Below are 19,907 nucleotides of genomic sequence, written 5' to 3' on the forward strand. Positions count from 1 at the left end.
ACCCTCCAGCCCGCGCGGCGACGCGTCGCCACGCCGCCTCCCCCACCCCGCCAACTCCGCGGTGGTGCGTGCCGGGAGCGCGCGCGGCTTGAAGCTCGGGCGAGGCGCTCGGGCGGGAGCTGGCGGGGCGCTGGGACCCGGCTCGGGGGTTCGGCGCGCCATGGACGCCCAGCGCGCTGAGGTGCGCGCCTTGGAGGCGGAGATTGCTGCTCTGCAGCGGGCGTGCGAGGAGCTGCCGGCGCCCTGGGAGGGGACGGCCAGAGTCCGGTACGTGGGTCCTGTCGTCTCCCCGGGGCTCCCGGCACTGCCTCTGAGCGAGGCCGGGGCTACACCCAGAGCTCCGGGCTGCGACTCCCGAGGCCCTGTCCTGGGAATTGCCGCACGGGACATCCCCAAACGGAGACTGGACCGTGTGGATTCTGTGATGAGGCTGCCCTAGAGCTGTGCGCACCGCTGTGGCTCCCTGCCCGGATTGGCCGAGGGCCGTGAGAAAGCCGTGTTCTTGCAGGTTCCCGAGTCTTGCTTATTTCTATCAGCAGATCTTGCCTTCGGCAGGCAGCAGCAAGTTGGGGTTTACTAACTTTGTTTTCGTGGGTCACCTAACCACAGGATGCCTATTTTTGTTGTTTATGATGACGGCATAAATTTTTCTTTGAAGTATAGTTTAGGTAAAAAGATAAGTTGATACAAGGAAAAATAGTTAATATCGGCCGTCGGGAGAATCTGACAGTCCTCTGATGTAGACGCTATCCTGAATTCGGTTGTAAAGTTAAAGAACAGGAGAATCAGAGAACTGGCTTGCCGAACGTTCTAGAGAAAGGAGGTGTATTGCAACCCCAAAATCGAACTCCAAAGTCTAGGAGTCTTCTTGATTGAAGCAAGAAGACCTCTAACAAATATGTATCAGTTATGTATCATCTCAAACTTGCAAGCTACTTGAAAACAAACCATCTTCGTTTTTTTTTTTTTTCTTTCTTTTCTTTATTTGTTCTAATTAGCTGTACATGACAGTAAAATGCATTTATACATTTTGATAGATCATACACAAATGGAGTATAATTTCTTTTTTTTTATTTATTTTTTTACGTTTACATAGGGTAATGATGTTTCTTTTTTTTTCCCTCCCCCCCACCCCTCCCACCCTTTTCCCTTTATACAGTCCTTCTTTCCTTCATTCTTACCGCTCTCCTTAGCCTAACTCTAAACCTAACCCTAAACCTAATGCTAACCCCTCCCACCCCCATTATATGTCCTCATCCGCTTATCAGCGAGATCATTCGTCCTTTAGTTTTTTGAGATTGGCTTATCTCACTTAGCATGATATTCTCCAATTTCGACCATTTGCCTACAAATGCCATAATTTTATCATTCTTCATTGCGGAGTAATATTCCATTGCATAAATATGCCACAGTTTCTTTATCCATTCATCAACTGAAGGGCATCTAGGTTGGTTCCACAATCTGGCTATGGTGAATTGAGCAGCAATGAACATTGATGTGGCTGTATCTCTGTAGTATGCTGATTTTAAGTCCTTTGGGTATAGACCAAGGAGTGGGATAGCTGGGTCAAATGGTGTTTCCATTCCAAGCTTTCTGAGGAATCTCCACACTGCTTTCCAGAGTGGCTGCACTAATTTGCAACCCCACCAGCAATGTATGAGTGTTCCTTTTTCACCACATCCTCGCCAACACCTGTTGTTGCTTGTGTTCTTGATAATCGCCATTCTAATTGGGGTGAGATGAAATCTTAGGGTAGTTTTGATTTGCATTTCCCTTATTACTACGGATGTTGAACATTTTTTCATATATCTGTTGATTACTTGTACATCTTCTTCTGTGAAGTGTCTGTTCATTTCCTTAGCCCATTTGTTGATTGGATTATTTGTATTCTTCGTGTAGAGTTTTTTGAGTTCTTTATAGATTCTGGAAATTAGCGCTCTATCTGAGGTATGGTTGGCAAAAATATTCTCCCACTCTGTAGGCTCTCTCTTCACATTTCTGATAGTTTCCTTTGCTGAGAGAAAGCTTTTTAGTTTGAATCTATCCCAGTTGTTGATTCTTGCTTTTATTTCTTGTGCTATGGGAGTCCTGCTAAGGAAGTCTGATCCTAAGCCAACAAGTTGAAGATTTGTACCTACTTTTTCTTCTATAAGATGCAGGGTCTCTGGTCTGATTCCAAGGTCCTTGATCCATTTTGAGTTGAGTTTTGTGTAGGGTGAGAGATAGGGGTTTAATTTCATTCTATTGCATATGGTTTTCCAGTTTTCCCAGCACCATTTGTTGAAGAGGCTATCTTTTCTCCATTGCATATTGTTGGAACCTTTGTCTAGTATGAGAAAATTGTATTTATTTGGGTTTGTGTCCATGTCCTCTATTCTGTACCATTGATCTACCTGTCTATTTTGGTACCAATACCATGCCGTTTTTGTTACTATTGCTTTGTAGTAGAGTTGAAGATCTGGTATTGCAATACCCCCTGCTTCGCTCTTGCTACTGAGGATTGCTTTAGCTATTCTAGGTTTTTTATTCTTCCAGATGAATTTCATAATTGCTTGCTCTATTTCTGCAAGGTACATCATTGGGATTTTAATTGGAATTGCATTGAATCTGTATAGCACTTTAGGTAGTATAGCCATTTTGACGATATCAATTCTGCCTATCCAAGAACATGGGAGATCTTTCCATCTTCTAAGGTTTTCTTGAATTTCTTTCTTTAGTGTTCTGTAGTTCTCATTGTAGAGGTCTTTCACCTCTTTTGTGAGATTGATTCCCAAGTATTTTATTTTTTTCGATGCTATTGTGAATGGGGTAGTTTTCCTAATTTCTCTTTCTGAAGATTCATCACTTATGTATAAAAATGCATTGGATTTATGAGCATTGATCTTGTAACCTGCTATTACTGAATTCACTTATGAGTTCTAAAAGTTTTCTGGTGGAATTTCCAGGTTCCTCTAAATATATAATCATGTCATCAGCGAACAGGGATAGTTTGAGTTCTTCTTTTCCTATTCGTATCCCTTTAATTTCTTTGGTTTGTCTGATTGCTCTGGCTAGAGTCTCAAGGACGATGTTGAATAGAAGTGGTGAAAGAGGGCATCCCTGCCTTGTTCCAGTTTTTAGAGGGAACGCTTTCAGTTTTTCACCATTTAGAATGATATTAGCCATGGGCTTAGCGTAGATTGCCTTTATAATGTTTAGGAATGTTCCCACTACCCCAATTTTTTCTAGTGTTTTGAGCATGAAGGGATGCTGTATTTTATCGAATGCTTTTTCTGCATCTATTGAAATAATCATGTGATTCTTAACTTTAAGTCTGTTGATATGGTGAATGACATTTATTGATTTCCGAATGTTGAACCAACCTTGCATCCCTGGGATAAAACCCACTTGATCGTGGTGCACTATCTTTTTAATATATATTTGTATGCGATTTGCTAAAATTTTGTTGAGAATTTTTGCATCGATGTTCATTAAGGATATTGGTCTGAAATTTTCCTTCCTCGATGTGTCTCTGTCTGGTTTAGGTATCAGGGTGATATTGGCTTCATAGAACGAGTTTGGGAGGGTTCCCTCCTCTTCTATTTCATGGAATAGTTTGAGGAGTATTGGAATGAGCTCTTCTTTAAAGGTTTTGTAGAACTCGGCTGAGAACCCATCTGGTCCTGGACTTTTCTTTGTTGGTAGGCTTTTGATGACCTCTTCTATTTCATTGCTTGAAATTGGTTTATTTAGGTTGTGTATGTCCTCCTCGTTCAGTTTAGGTAATTCATATGTCTCTAGAAATTTGTTGATGTCTTCGAGGTTTTCTGTTTTGTTGGAGTATAGATTTTCGAAATAGCTTCTAATTATGTTTTGTATTTCACTCGTGTCTGTTGTGATGTTTCCTTGTTCATTCCGAATTTTAGTAATTTGAGTTTTCTCCCTCTTTCTCTTTGTTAGTGTGGCTAAGGGTTTATCAATTTTATTTATTTTTTCAAAGAACCAACTATTTATTTTGTTAATTTTTCCAATTGTTTCTTTTGTTTCGATTTCGTTGATTTCGGCTCTGATTTTAACTATTTCCTGTCTTCTACTACTTTTGGTATTGGTCTGCTCTTCTTTTTCTAGCGCTTTGAGCTGTAGTGTTAAGTCGTTTATTTGTTGATTTCTACTTCTTTTTTTGAATGCACCCCATGAAATAAATCTTCCTCTAAGTACTGCTTTCATAGTGTCCCAGAGATTTTGATATGATGTGTCTTTGTTCTCGTTTACTTCTAAGAATTTTTTTATTTCCCTCCTGATGTCTTCTGTTATCCATTCATCGTATAATAGTGTATTATTTAGTCTCCAAGTATTGGAGAAGTTTCTGTTTTTTATTCTGTCATTTATTTCTAATTTCAATCCATTATGATCTGATAGAGTACAAGGTAGTATCTCTATCTTCTTGTATTTGCTAACAGTAGCTTTGTGGCATAAAATATGGTCTATTTTAGAGAAGGATCCATGTGCTGTTGAGAAGAAAGTGTATTCGTTCTTTGTTGGATGGTATATTCTATATATGTCCGTTAAGTCTAAATTGCTGATTGTGTTGTTGAGATCTATAGTTTCTTTATTCAATTTTTGTTTGGACGATCTATCCAGTGGTGAGAGAGGTGTGTTAAAATCACCTAGTATGATTGTGTTGTGGTCTATTTGATTTCTGTAATTGAGAAGGATTTGTTTGACGTACGTGGATGAGCCAATGTTCGGGGCATAGATATTTATGATTGTTATGTCTTGCTGATTTATGCTTCCCTTAAGCAGCATGTAATGTCCTTCTTTATCCCTTCTGACTAGTTTTGGTTTGAAGTCCACATTATCTGAGATGAGGATGGATACTCCAGCTTTTTTGCTGTGTCCGTGTGCATGGTATGTTTTTCCCCATCCTTTCACCTTTAGTCTATGGGTGTCTCTTTCTATGAGGTGAGTCTCTTGCAGGCAGCATATTGTTGGATTTTTCTTTTTAATCCAATCTGCCAGTCTGTGTCTTTTGATTGATGAATTCAGGCCATTAACATTCAGGGTTATTATTGTGATATGATTTGTATTCCCAGTCAATTGACTCATATTTGTTTTTGGCATGATTTGGTTTCTCCTTTATTTGGCTATTCCTTTAGGCTAGCGCCTCCTGTTGCTGATTTGCATCGTTGTTTTTCATCTCTTCCTCATGGAATATTTTGCTGAGAATGTTCTGTAATGCTGGCTTTCTTTTTGTAAATTCCTTTAGCTTTTGTTTATCATGGAAGGATCTTATTTCATCGTCAAATTTGAAGGTAAGTTTTGCTGGGTATAAGATTCTTGGTTGGCATCCGTTTTCTTTCAGGGCTTGGTAAATGTTGTTCCAGGCCCTTCTGGCTTTTAGGGTCTGGATTGAAAAATCTGCTGATATTCTTATTGGTTTCCCTCTGAATGTAATTTGATTCTTTTCTCTCGCGGCCTTTAATATTCTGTCTTTATTTTGTATGTTAGGTATTTTCATAATAATGTGCCTTGGTGTGGGTCTGTTGTAATTTTGTATGTTTGGAGTTCTATAAGCCTCTTGTATTTGGTTTTCCATTTCATTCTTCAGATTTGGGAAATTTTCTGATATTATTTCATTGAATAGGTTGTTCATTCCTTTGGTTTGTTTCTCTAAGCCTTCCTCAATCCCAATAATTCTTAAATTTGGCCTTTTCATGATATCCCATAATTCTTGTAGATTCTGTTCATGATTTCTTACCATCTTTTCTGTTTGGCCAACTTTGCTTTCAAGATTAAATAATTTGTCTTCAATGTCTGAGGTTCTGTCTTCCAGGTGCTCCATTCTATTGGTTATGCTTTCTATGGAGTTTTTAACTTGGTTTATTGTTTCCTTCATTTCAAGTATTTCAGTTTGGTTTTTTTTTCAGTATCTCTAACTCTTTATTGAAATGATCTCTTGCTTCCCGTATTTGGTCTTTTAACTGTTGATTGGTGCGATCATTTAATGCCTGCATTTGCTCTTTCATCTCCTCCTTCAATGCCTGCATTTGCTCTTTCATCTCCTCATTTGCTTCCCTGATCGTTTTAATTACGTACATTCTGAACTCCCTTTCTGACATTTCTTCTGCTGTGCTGTCATTGGGTTTTATTGATGTAGTATCTAGGTTTGTTTGGGACATTTTCTTCCCTTGTTTTCTCATATTGGTCAGTTGTCAGTGGGACCCTGAGATATTGTAGTTTTCCGCTATTGGCTTATAGTGTCCCAGTAGATTTCCAGTGTATCACCTCCCAGCCTTCAGTAGCCTGATGTCTTGGAGGAATCTGATAAAGCAGCGTATCCGAAGAAAACTGCCCCTAGCCCCCTACTGGTTCCACGATTTGGAACTGGCTCTGTGCTGAAATGCTCTCACTGTGGGCCTGCACCGTGCAGCTGACTGTGTGGGAGGAGCTCACTGCCGGAGTGTGGAAGGCTACCTTGGGAAGACTCTAGCTGCCCTGCCCGGCTCCGATAAGCCACCTCTATCTGGGCCTGCCCCCCGGGCCGAGCTTTACCCAGTGGGCAGACTCACCTGTGGCTCTATTTCAGTCCCAGTCTCTCAATGCCTCCCCTTCTTAACTCCTGGGTTCTGGAGCGACAGGGGGTGCAGTCTCCCTCTAGGCCGCCATCTTGGATCGCCCCATCTTCGTTTTTAAAATCAAGACTAATTTGAATAAGGTGCAGAGAGAATGAATTGCGACTTTTTTTCTTTTCCTCCCCCTGAGTCAAATGGACAAAAGTGCTAGAAAATGTGAAGGAGAAGGAGGTCTAAGGAAAATGTCTGAACTGGGGATGTAGCTCAATGGTAGGGTGCTTGCTTAACCTACAGTGAGGTCCCGGCTTCCCATCCCCAGATCTGGGGGAATTCTGCATGATGTTCTAAGCAGAAATGAAAGTAAAGAAAGCTGTCACAGTTAAAAGGGAGAAGGAAACAGGTGATCAGGGTATGCATATGCTCCTCCACAAGAGTAAATAAAAGATCCTTGCTACTCCAGATGTGACCTATAGATTGGAAGCATTAGTATCACCTGGGAGTCTGAGAACTACAAGCTTCTGCCCCATTCCCACCTAGTGAACCGTAACCTACATTTTAATGAGACTTCCTCCTCTTAGCTCTGCAATAAGCATGCACTCTTTAAAGTTTGAGAAACACTGTATCATACTATGGGGAGAATGATTTCTCCACAGACCACAAGATGCCATTATTAGTCCAGACTACTATAGTAAGTTATTTATGTTATCTGGAACTCCTCATTGATCACACTGGAAAAGTCACAAGAGTTCTAGACTCTGGGAGACATTAAATGTCAGTTCAAGGTATTTAGGTTTAGTGGGAATTTTTTTTCTCACTATGGTGGAGATGGAAGATTGGGACCTGTGTGAAGGCTACCTTTTAAGTGATTTTAAATAGTTAGATGAATTGGCAGTAGAAAAGTTGGAACTAAATTATTCAGTTATAGCATACTACAGTGATGCAGCCACATCAGTGTTTATAGCAGCTCAACTCACAATAGCCAAGCTATGGAAATAACCTATCTGTCCTTCAGCTGATGAATGGATTAAAAAATGTACATATGCACAATGGAATATTACTCAACCATAAAGAAGAATGAAATAGTGGCACTTGCTGGTAAATGTATGGAACTGGAGAATATCATGCTAAGTGCAATAAGCCATTCCCAAAAAACCAAAAGTCAAATGTTCTCTCTGATTTGTGGATGCTAACCCAAAACAAGGGAGGTTGGGGAGGGGAATAATATAAATCCATTGAATTAGAAAAAGGGAAAAGAAGGGATGGGAGAGGGGAGGGGAATGGAAAGAAAGTAGAGTTAATCAGACATAACTTTGCTAGCCTTGTATTTGAATACATGACCAGGGTAAATCTGCATCATGTACAACCATAAGAGTGGGATCCTAAATAGAATAAGTTATACTCTGTGTATGCATAATTTGCCAAAATGCATTATACTGTCATAACTAAAAAGAACAAATAAAATAAATAAATTATTCAGTTTTATCCATGTGTCCACATTCTGAAGCCAAATTGCCTGCCTTAAAATTCTGGCTGTTAATGACTACGTGGTCTTGATTGGGTAACCCCCTCACTGCTAAAATGGTACTCATGTTTTTATGTTGTTGTGAATTAACATATGTAATTGATTTAGAACAGAACTCCTAATAATAACTAACACTAATTAGTAGATCATTGACTTTTAAACTCAAGTCATGTATAGATTCATTTTAAAAGGAAGTTGCTTGTGAACCTCTAGTTTTGACAAAAGCATTTTATGCTAATAAGAAATTTGCAAATAATAAAACTACAAAACCAATAAAACTCAAGATAGCAAAATAATTCAGCTGGGTGCGTTGGTGCACGCCTGTAATCTCAGTGGCTCAGGAGGTTGAGGCAGGAGGATTGGGAGTTCAAATCCAGGTTCAGCAATAGCGAGGTGCTAAACAACTCAGTGAGACCCTGTCTCTAAATAAAATACAAAGTAGGCCTGGGATGAAGCTCAGTGGTGGAGTGCCCCTGAGTTTAATCCCCGGTAACACCCCCTCCCCCACAAAAAAAAATTCAAATTAATACCATTAATTGAAATAAACCAATGATACTTTTAGTTTCTATCAATGAGAATATATAGCTTCTCTTTTCTGTATATGGTAAGAAATATATATACACACACATAGAGTTTACTATTTTATTTTAAGCATATTGTTCAGTCGCATTAAACACATGTTGTATTACATTACCACTATCAATCTTTGGAACTTTTTCATCATTCTAGTCTGAACCTATACCCATTAACTAATAAGCCTCAACTCTTTTTCCTCTTTGACAACTACAAGTTCTTTTTTGAATTCTGCCTATCTATCCTTTAATGTGATGACTTGGTTCTTATTACTTTGCTCTATTGGAAATATCTTCATTTGTAACCTTCTGTGACAGTTGGTGTTTATTTGGCAGAAACTCAGTTGTTTGAAGATTGCCTCTGTTCTTTTTTCAGTTTTTTAAAAAATATTTAAAGTAAGTTTTTTGTCATCAATTCATGAAAAAGAATGTGAAAGATGAGGTAATCTTTCAGATGATACAAATGTGCTCATTTATATTTAAAATTAGCAGTAAAACAATATTTAAATTTTTTTTTAACAGAACACTGTATTAACACTGTATTCTCATGTGAATAGAGTTAGATTGTTTCCTATGGGCATGGTAGAAGGCCATTAAAGCATAGACTAATGTAGGGGAATTAGAAATAGTAAAGGATGTAGAGGTTGGTGAGGGAGCAGAAGGGAGGACACTATATCCAGGGATGAGGCCAATGAAAGATAACTTCTAAAATATGAGCCTGATGCATCAAGGGGAATTTGGAGGAAAAACTGATTCAAGGGGGAAAAATGTAGAATACCTCACTAGGTCTACAACGCAGGAAGAAAAGATATAAGGCAAAAAGTGTATTTTAGGAGTTTCTGGCATAGAGGAGCTGAGGCTAATCATTGAGTGTTTTTCTGGAATGAAAAGAATACATAATATTTAAGAAACCGGGGGTAAAAGTATTGGGGTTTTCCTTTAATGTTGGTAACAAAAAGGAGAGAAAGCAGAAGATCCAAGATATAAATGGGAGTCAGTATAATCATGCCCCAGAATCCAAGGAAAAGATGCTTCAAGATTGGAGAAGTCAGTAACGTAGAATACAGCAGAGAGTTTAAGGGCAAAAGAGAATGACAAAAAGTATAATATTTACTGTAATTATTAACTCATTCTTTAAAAAATTTTTTTTAATTGTCAATGGATCTTTTATTTATTTATATGTGGTGTTGAGTATCAAACCCAGGGCCTTGCCCATGCCAGGCAAGTGCTGTAGCACTGAGCCACAACTCCAGCCCTAACTCATTCTTTGTTACAAGGAAAATTAAAGTTCATGTCCTCAGTGAAGAATGTCTGGTTATAGTATTATTCAAAGAGATGATGCTAATTCTTCTTTGGAGTCTTTGCCTGCCATGTTCTTAGATTTTCTGAGACATCTCTTAGTATAAAATGTTTTGTGATATTTGCTTTTTTTTGGAATTAGCTATTTAAGTTGTTTTTATGAGATGTCTTGGGTATTAGATATTTAGATTGGAAATTCACAGGCAAGAACTGACATTGCAATACCTTTTTTTTTTTTTTTTTTTTTTTTTTGCGTGGTACCGGGGATCGGACTCAGGGCCTTGTGCTTGCAAGGCAAGCCCTCTACCAGCTGAGCTATCTCCCCAGTCCTGCAAAGTACTTTTGTTTTAGTTTATCTTAAAGGTATTTCTACTATGTATAAATATCCTAGTATAACTTGGTTATTTTTGTTTTTGGTTGGAACTATAGATTACAGTGTTAATGACCATAATAGTTTTTTTTTTTTTTTATTTTTTTTTTATTGTAAACAAATGGGATACATGTTGTTTCTCTGCCTGTACGTGGCGTAAAGGCATACCATTTGTGTAATCATAAATTTACATAGGGTAATGTTGTTTGATTCATTCTGCCATTTTTTTCCCTTCTCCCCCACCCCTCCCACCCCTCCCCTCCCTCTATACAGTCCTTCCTTCCTCCATTCCTGCCCCCCTCCCTAAACCCAACTCCAACCCCAACACTAACCCCTCCCACCCCCCATTATGTGTCATCATCCACTTATTAGCGATATCATTCTTCCTTTGGTTTTTGAGATTGGCTTATCTCACTTAGCATGATATTCTCCAGTTTCATCCATTTGCCTGCAAATGCCATAATTTTATCATTCTTTATGGCTGAGTAATATTCCATTGTATATATATACCACATTTTCTTTATCCATTCATCAATTGAAGGACATCTAGGTTGGTTCCACAATCTGGCTATTGTGAACTGAGGAGCTATGAACATTGATGTGACTGTATCTCTGTAATATGCTGATTTTATGTCCTTTGGGTATAGGCCAAGGAGTGGGATAGCTGGGTCAAATGGTGGTTCCATTCCAAGTTTTCTAAGGAGTCTCCACACTGCTTTCCAGAGTGGCTGCACTAATTTGCAGCCCCACCAGCAATGTATGAGTGTACCTTTCTCCCCACGTCCTCGCCAACACTTGTTGCTTGTATTCTTGATAATCGCCATTCTAATTGGGGTGAGATGGAATCTTAGGGTGGTTTTGATTTGCATTTCTCTTATTACTAGAGATGTTGAACATTTTTCCATATGTTTGTTGATTGCTTGTAGATCTTCTTCTGTGAAGTGTCTATTCATTTCCTTAGCCCATTTGTCGATTGGATTATTTGCATTCTTGGTGTAGAGTTTTTTGAGTTCTTTATAGATTCTGGAGATTAGTGCTCTATCTGAAGTATGATTGGCAAAGATTTTCTCCCACTCTGTAGGCTCTTTCTTCGCATTGCTGATAGTTTCCTTTGCTGAGAGAAAACTTTTTAGTTTGAATCTATCCCAGTTATTAATTCTTGATTTTATTTCTTGTGCCATGGGAGTCTTGTTGAGGAAGTCTGGTCCTAAGCCGACATGTTGAAGCCCTGGACCTACTTTTTTTTCTATAAGATGCAAGGTCTCTGGTCTGATTCCGAGATCCTTAATCCATTTTGAGTTTAGTTTCGTGCATGGTGAGAGATATGGGTTTAGTTTCATTCTGTTGCATATGGATTTCCAATTCTCCCAGCACCATTTGTTGAAGAGGCTATCTTTACTCCATTGCATATTTTTGGCCCCTTTGTCTAGTATGAGAAAATTGTATTTATTTGGGTTTGTGTCCGTGTCCTCTATTCTGTACCATTGATCCACCTTTCTATTTTGGTACCAATACCATGCCATTTTTGTTACTATTGCTTTGTAGTAGAGTTGAAGATCTGGTATTGCGATACCCCCTGCTTCACTCTTTCTGCCAAGGATTGCTTTAGCTATTCTGGGTTTTTATTCTTCCAGATGAATTTCATAATTTCTTGCTCTATTTCTGTAAGGTACATCATTGGGATTTTAATTGGAATTGCATTGAATCTGTATAGCACTTTTGGTAATATGGCCATTTTGACAATATTAATTCTTCCTATCCAAGAACATGGGAGATCTTTCCATCTTCTAAGGTTTTCTTTAATTTCTTTCTTTAGTGTTCTGTAGTTCTCATTGTAGAGGTCTTTCACCTCTTTTGTGAGATTGATTCCCAAGTATTTTATTTTTTTCGAAGCTATTGTGAATGGGGTAGTTTTCCTAATTTCTCTTTCTGAAGATTCATCGCTTATGTATAAAAATGCCTTAGATTTATGTGCATTGATCTTATATCCCGCTACTTTACTGAATTCACTTATGAGATCTAAAAGTTTTCTGGTGGAATTTCCTGGTTCCTCTAAGTATACAATCATATCATCAGCAAATAGGGATAGTTTGAGTTCTTCTTTTCCTATTCATATCCCTTTAATTTCTTTGGTCTGTCTAATTGCTCTGGCTAGAGTTTTAAGGACGATATTGAATAGAAGTGGTGAAAGAGGGCATCCCTGCCTTGTTCCAGTTTTTAGAGGGAATGCTTTCAGTTTTTCACCATTTAGAATGATATTAGCCATGGGCTTAGCGTAGATGCCTTTACAATGTTAAGGAATGTTCCCACTATCCCTATTTTTTCTAGTGTTTTGAGCATGAAGGGGTGCTGTATTTTATCAAATGCTTTTTCTGCATCTATCGAAATAATCATGTGATTCTTGACTTTAAGTCTATTGATATGGTGAATTACATTTATTGATTTTCTGATGTTGAACCAACCTTGCATCCCTGGGATGAAACCCACTTGATCATGGTGCACTATCTTTTTAATATATTTTTGTATGCAATTTGCTAAAATTTTGTTGAGAATTTTTGCGTTGATGTTCTTTAAGGATATTGGTCTGAAATTTTCTTTCCTCGATGTGTCTCTGTCTGGTTTAATATCAGGGTAATATTGGCTTCATAGAATGAGTTTGGGAGGGTTCCCTCCTCTTCTATTTTCTGGAATACTTTGAGAAGTATTGGAATGAGCTCTTCTTTAAAGGTTTTGTAGAACTCGGCTGAGAACCCATCTGGTCCTGGACTTTTCTTTGTTGGTAGGCTTTTGATGACTTCTTCTATTTCATTACTTGAAATTGGTCTATTTAAATTGTGTATTTCCTCCTCATTCAGTTTAGGCAATTCATAGGTCTCTAGAAACCTGTTGATGTCTTCGAAATTTTGTTGGAGTATAGATTTTCAAAATAGCTTCTAATTATGTTTTGTATTTCAGTCGTGTCTGTTGTGATATTTCCTTGTTCATTCCGAATTTTAGTGATTTGGGTTTTCTCTCGTCTTCTCTTTGTTAGTGTGGCTAAAGGTTTATCAATTTTGTTTATTTTTTCGAAGAACCAACTATTTATTTTGTCAATTTTTTGTATTGTTTCTTTTGTTTCAATTTTGTTGATTTCAGCTCTCAGTTTAACTATTTCCTGTCTTCTACTACTTTTGGTGTTGGTCTGTTCTTCTTTTTCTAGGGCTTTGAGCTGTAGTGTTAAGTCATTTATTTTTTGAGTTTTACTTCTTTTATTAAATGCACTCCATGAAATAAATCATCCTCTAAGTACTGCTTTCATAGTGTCCCAGAGATTTTGATATGATGTTTCTTTGTTCTCGTTTACCTCTAAGAATTTTTTAATTTCCTTCCTAATATCTTCTGTTATCCATTCATCATATAATAGCATATTGTTTAATCTCCAGGTGTTGGAGTAGTTTCTGTTTTTTACTCTTTCATTTATTTCTAACTTCAATTCATTATGATCTGAGGGAATACAAGGTAGTGTCTCTATCTTCTTGTATTTGCTGACATTAGCTTTGTGGCATAATATATGGTCTATTTTTAGAGAAGGATCCATGTGCTGCTGAGAAGAAAGTGTATTCGCTCTTGGTTGGATGGTATATTCTATAAATGTCTGTTAAGTCTAAATTATTGATTGTGTTATTGAGATCTATGGTTTCTTTGTTCAATTTTTGTTTGGAAGATCTGTCCAGTGGTGAGAGAGGCGTGTTAAAAATCACCTAGTATTATTGTGTTATGGTCTATTTGGTTTCTAAAATTGAGAAGGATTTGTTTAACATACATGGATGAGCCACTGTTTGGGGCATAGGTGTTTATGATTGTTATATCTTGCTGATTTATGCTTCCCTTAAGCAGTATGAAATGTCCTTCTTTATCCTTTCTGACTAACATTGGCTTGAAGTCCACATTATCTGAAATGAGGATGGATACTCCAGCTTTTTTGCTGAGTCCATGTGCATGGTATGTTTTTCCCCATCCTTTCACCTTTAGTCTATGGGTTTCTCTTTCTATGAGGTGAGTCTCTTGCAGGCAACATATTGTTGGATCTTTCTTTTTAATCCAATCTGCCAGTCTATGTCTTTTGATTGATGAATTCAGGCCATTAACATTCAGGGTTTTTATTGAGATATGATTTGTATTCCCGGTCATTTGGTTCATATTTAAAATTTTTGACACATCTTGGTTCCTCCTTTATTTGACAGTTCCTTTAGGATAATTCCTCCCTTTGCTGATTTGCTTCTTTGTTTTTTATCTCTTCCTCATGAAATATTTTGCTGAGAATGTTCTGTAATGCTGGCTTTCTTTTTGTAAATTCTTTTAGCTTTTGTTTATCATGGAATGATTTTATTTCATCGTCAAATTTGAAGGTAAGTTTTGCTGGGTATAAGATTCTTGGTTGGCATCCATTTTTTTTTCAGAGCTTGAAAAATGTTGTTCCAGGCCCTTCTAGCTTTTAGGGTCTGAATTGAAAATCTGCTGATATCCGTATTGGTTTCCCCCTGAATGTAATTTGGTTCTTTTCTCTCACAGCCTTTAAAATTCTGTCTTTATTTTGTATGTTAGGTATTTTCATTATAATGTGCCTTGGTGTGGGTCTGTTGTAATTTTGTGTATTTGGAGTCCTATAAGCCTTTTGAACTTGATTTTCCATTTCATTCTTCAGATTTGGGAAATTTTCTGATATTATTTCATTGAATAGATTGTTCATTCCTTTGGTTTGTTTCTTTAAGCCTTCCTCAATCCCAATAATTCTCAAATTTGGCCTTTTCATGATATCCCATAGTTCTTGGAGATTCTGTACATGATTTCTTACCCTCTTCTCTGTTCAACTTTGTTTTCGAGGTTAAATATTTTGTCTTCAATATCTGAAGTTCTGTCTTCCAGGTGTTCTATCCTATTGGTTATGCTTTCTATGGAGTTCTTAATTTGGTTTATTGTTTCCTTCATTTCAAGGATTTCTGTTTGTTTTTTTTTTCAATATCTCTAATTCTTTATTGAAATGATCTTTTGCTTCCTGAATTTGCTCTGTTAACTGTCTTTTGGTGTGATCATTCAATGCCTGCATTTGCTCTTTCATCTCATCGTTTGCTTCCCTAATCATTTTAATTATGTACATTCTGAACTCCCTTTGTGTCATTTCTTCTGCCATGCTGTCATTGGATTTTATTGATGTAACATCTAGATTTGTTTGGGGCATTTTCTTCCCTTGTTTTCTCATATTGTTCAGGAATCAGTGGGTCATTAAGATATTGCAGATTTCCTCTACCGACTTATAATGTCCCTGAAGATTGCTAGTATATCCCCTCTTATCCTTCAGTAGCCTGAAGTCTTGGAGGAAGTTGATAATGCGGAGCTCCACGAAGAAGCTGCCTCTCTAGGGGTGGTGACCCTCAGGTGGTGTATATTCCCTGCTAGTGGGCAGAGGTGCCTCCACTTGTTGACCAATGGTCATCCAATGGGGAACTAGGCTGCGGGCTGAGGCAAGTCCTGTTTGTGCCTGTGTCTCTGGTTTTACCGTCCCTGTGGGAAAACCTCCCCCGGCAGGGAAGACTCACTCGGTGGGGACGTCTCGCTGGTCAGTTGCCCTCCTAGAGGTTCCCCTCAATCTACAACTACCCACCTGGGCTGGACTGTCTTCCTCTGCAACGTTCCCAGGGGCCCCGACCTACCTCCTGGGCCTGGGAGCCTCACCCTTCGCAGGCGAGTCTCCTTAGGCTGCCTCTCCCAGAGAATCTGCCCGCAGTCCTGGAAACTTCACTCCGCCCCTAGGCGTGTCTCTGTGCGGCTCTTCCAGCAAGAAGCCACCTAGCTCCTGGGACCCTGCTCTGCACCTAATCGCCTGGCTATGCAGCCCTTCCTCTGAGCCGCCACCTGGAGCCCGTACAATAGCTCCGAGACCCAGAGACCCGCCACACACCTCCGACGCAGTCACTAGGAGTCCAAGCCACTCACTTCGGGTCTCCTCCTCCCTCCAACCGCCCGTAGCCCTAGGCAGTCACTCCGAGTCCAAGTGACCCGCCCTGTCCCTCCTCCTCCTCCTCGGGGTACCCCCCCCCCCCGGTGTTCAGGAGCGGTGGCTCTGAGACCAAGTGACCCACTGCGCTCCTCCTCCAGGCAGGCCACCGGTGTTCAGGAGCGGTCGCTTTTAGTCCAATCAACTCACCATTCGCCTCCTCCTCTGGCAACTGCCTGTGGCTCTGATGCAGTCACTCCTAGACCAATTGACCCACCGCGCTCCTCCTCCAGGCAGGCCACCGGTGTTCTGGAGTGGTCGTTCTGAGTTCAAACAGTTCGCCACGCAGCTCCTCCTCTGGCAAACGCCTGTGGCTCTGATGCAGTCACTCCTAGACCAAGTGACCCGCTGCGCTCCTCCTCTTCCTCCGGGCAACCCCCCGGAGTTCAGAAGCGGTCGTTCTGAGTCCAAACAGCTCGCCACGCAGCTCCTCTTCAGGCAGCCGCCCAGAGCCCCAGTGGTTGCTCCGAGTCCAAGCGCTGTGCTGAGCCGCCTCCTCTACGATGATCCCAGTTGTCCGTGTTTACCACTCCAGCGGGGGGAGGGGCGTCTCACCGAGCAACTCTACTTCACAAAGTTCCCTGCGTTCCGGGGCTACCGCCCCATCCGGGACGCCTCCCCAACGGGAGAGACTCACCGGGCGGCTTTGAGTTGGTCCCAAGCCTCTCACTATCTCCTCTTTTGAATCCTGCGTCCTGGAGCAACGTGAAATGCAGCCGCCCTCTAGTCCGCCATTTTGAAAACCCCCCCATAATAGTTTTGATAACACTTTTATGTAGTGTTAATGGGAATTAAGAGAAAAAAATGGGAATGGTTTAAAGAAAATTGGGGTATTAAATGAAACATTTGTTAGTAGTTAGAATAACTTTCTGATATTTATTTTTTAGAAAATCATTTCAAGAAACACACCAATCAGATTCTAAGAGATGGGAATCTTCAAAAGATCTAAAAAGTCATCTTGGACATTTAAAATCAGAACTTTCATTTCTAAGTACACTTACTGGCTTCAATATAAGAAATTACACCAAACAGACAGAGGACCTAGCAAAGACTGAGATGACAGAAGAAGGTGAGCATTATTCTTAGTCTAGAAGTGGTTGTGAAGCTTACCATATTAGATTGGTTGTCATAATGTTGAATGAACATTCTGCAAATTCATTATTTGCAAATCTAATTATGATAAACCTGTTTAGTCTTTTGAGCAGTCCATTGTGCCCAATACTATTTAAAATTCGCCTAAGGTAAATATTAAAGAATGGAACACAGTCTTTATCATGAAATAACCTTAATAGTTAAGTAATAGTGATATGTGATTAGTGATTGTCAGAACAGCACTATTAATATATGAATCTTATAATTCTTCACTGATATGAAAGCTGCCTGATCGACAGTGCTTTTACTAACTGGCCAAATACATGTTCAGCACCTGAACCTTTTGCCAGAAAGACAGTATCTTACTGCTGAAGATCTAGGTGTACTAATAGGTAAGAAGAAGCTAGTTCAGTCTTGCAACTGGATGTCAAGCACTTTAGTTGGACAAGAATAACATTTCCCAAAGCAGCAGTCATTTTTTAAATTGCTTCCTGACTTTTCCACTGAAATAACTTTTAGGACAGGAGAGAGAGTCTCGGGTAGCTCATTGCAAGGATATTCTGACCTACATATAGAAATGGAGTGGTGGAATTTAAATACTGAATTACTTGAAAAGAAGAGATGGAATGTAGTAAATATAGAGGATGAGGACAAGTGACATGTAAAACTTTAGCATAAAAGTCTCGACATAAACTCGAGGCATAAGGTTCTAAGAAAACCGTGACCATGCCATGTGCAGTGGTGCATATCTGTATTCCCAGCTACTTAGGAGGCTGAAGCAGGAGGATTGTAAATTCAAGACCAGACCAGCCTAGGCAATTAACTGAGATCCTATCTCAAAATAAAGAGGGCTGTGGATGCATGTAGCTCTGTGGAGGTGTGCCCCTGAGTTCAATCCCCAGTTTTGTGAAAGAAAGACAGTCAGGATCTAGATTTATTTTTTGCATGTGGATGTCCAGCACATGTTAAAAAGATTATCTGTTTCTTTGTCACGGATCAGTTTACTATATTTTCGAGTCTGTTTCTGGGCTCTCTGTTCTGTTCTATTGATTTATTTGTGCTTTCACTAATAACCTCAATGCTGTAGCTTTATAGTAAGTTTCAAAATTAAGTAGTATAAATTCTACTTCATTTTTCAATATTGTACTGGCAATTCTGGATCCTTTGCCTTTCCATTTAAACAAGAATCTATCATTGCCCGCAAAGTAGCTTGCTGGGATTTCGTTTGGATTACACTGAATCTATAGATCAATTTAGGAAAAATTAACATTTTAACACTATTGGATCTTTCTTAGTTGTTTATTTTTAAAATCCCAAATCTAATTCATGATCAGACAGTACACTTAGCCGTCATGTCTCTTTAGTCTGTTTTGTTTTATTTTTTGGCAGTACTGGGGATTGAACTTGGGTGTTCTATCACTAAACTACATTCTCAACCCTTTTTATTTTGAAACAGGATTTTGCCAAGTTGCTGAGGGTGGCCTCAAACTTGCCATCCTCTTGTCTCAGCCTCCCTAGTTACTGGAATTACAGGCATGCACCATCACACCCAGCTCTGTAGTCTCCTTTAATCTGGTCAGCTCTTTTTGTCTTTTGTGACATTGACATTTTTGCAGTCTACTTATAGATTGTCCTTTTTTTATTTCTTTTTTCCCTGATAGTTTTTTCTTGAGATTCAGTAGGCTATGCACTTTTGGCAGAAAAACTATAAAAGTAATGTTTTGTCCTGGTACATCTCACCAGGAGGCAAATGATGGCAACTTGTACCATTCTGTTTTTCTTAACTAAATATTGAGCAGATCTTCGATTAATCTTTCTACTTTGAGCCCCAAGTTCACCCTATATCTGGAGTAACTCGGTACTGCTAATTCAGACTAACTTTCTGGTTTTTTGCTCTGTAAATGAACTTGATTCTTGGCTTGCCTGAGTGCTGCCTTAGGTTTCAGTTTTCCTGGGTCTGTCGGGTTACTTCTACTTGTCAGTGTACTACCTAGTTCATATGTCTGATCTCCAACTTCTGTTCCTGTAGAATTGTGCCCTTGTAAAAATAACTTTAACTTTAGCAAAGCTAGACACACGAGTACAGTTAGAATAGTGCTTAACTCTTGGGGGATAAGGAACAGGATGGGAAAAGACATAAGGAGGAACCTTATGTATACAGTTTCTGTGTCTTGATATGGGAAGTGTTTGCATGGGTAAACACATATGTAAAAACTTGATTGAGTTGCATACTTATCAATAGGGCATTTAGTGCATTTAAATGTATGCATCTTAGATATCGAAATCATTTAGTCATTTTTCATTATCATTTTAGTGCAGTTTTGAGAGATAAAAGAAGTAAACACATGGGTTCAATTTATTATCTTCAGTGGTGTTTCAGAATAACTAAGTCCTAGTGTATGAGAATTGACTGCAAGAAGGAAGAAAGAGAAGCAGCCAGATCTAGGATTGCACAGAGCACAATGTA

The 19,907-nt window shown here is 39.2% G+C and overlaps 1 protein-coding gene across 1 annotated transcript in view; it reads left to right on the plus strand.

Annotated features, from left to right (window-relative positions):
• The first annotated feature begins 129 nt into the window (after window positions 1-129).
• Cenpp (centromere protein P) overlaps window positions 130-19,907 on the plus strand; it is a 248,764-nt gene continuing 228,986 nt past the window's right edge. The window contains exons 1-2 of the mRNA XM_047526111.1: window positions 130-267; window positions 17,236-17,417. Of these exons, the coding sequence (XP_047382067.1) occupies window positions 161-267; window positions 17,236-17,417 (289 nt within the window). The 5' untranslated portion in view covers window positions 130-160. The remainder of the gene's footprint in view (window positions 268-17,235; window positions 17,418-19,907) is intronic.

Source organism: Sciurus carolinensis, chromosome 15 (assembly GCF_902686445.1).
Source record: "Sciurus carolinensis chromosome 15, mSciCar1.2, whole genome shotgun sequence".
In the NCBI taxonomy this organism is placed as follows: Eukaryota; Metazoa; Chordata; class Mammalia; order Rodentia; family Sciuridae; genus Sciurus; species Sciurus carolinensis.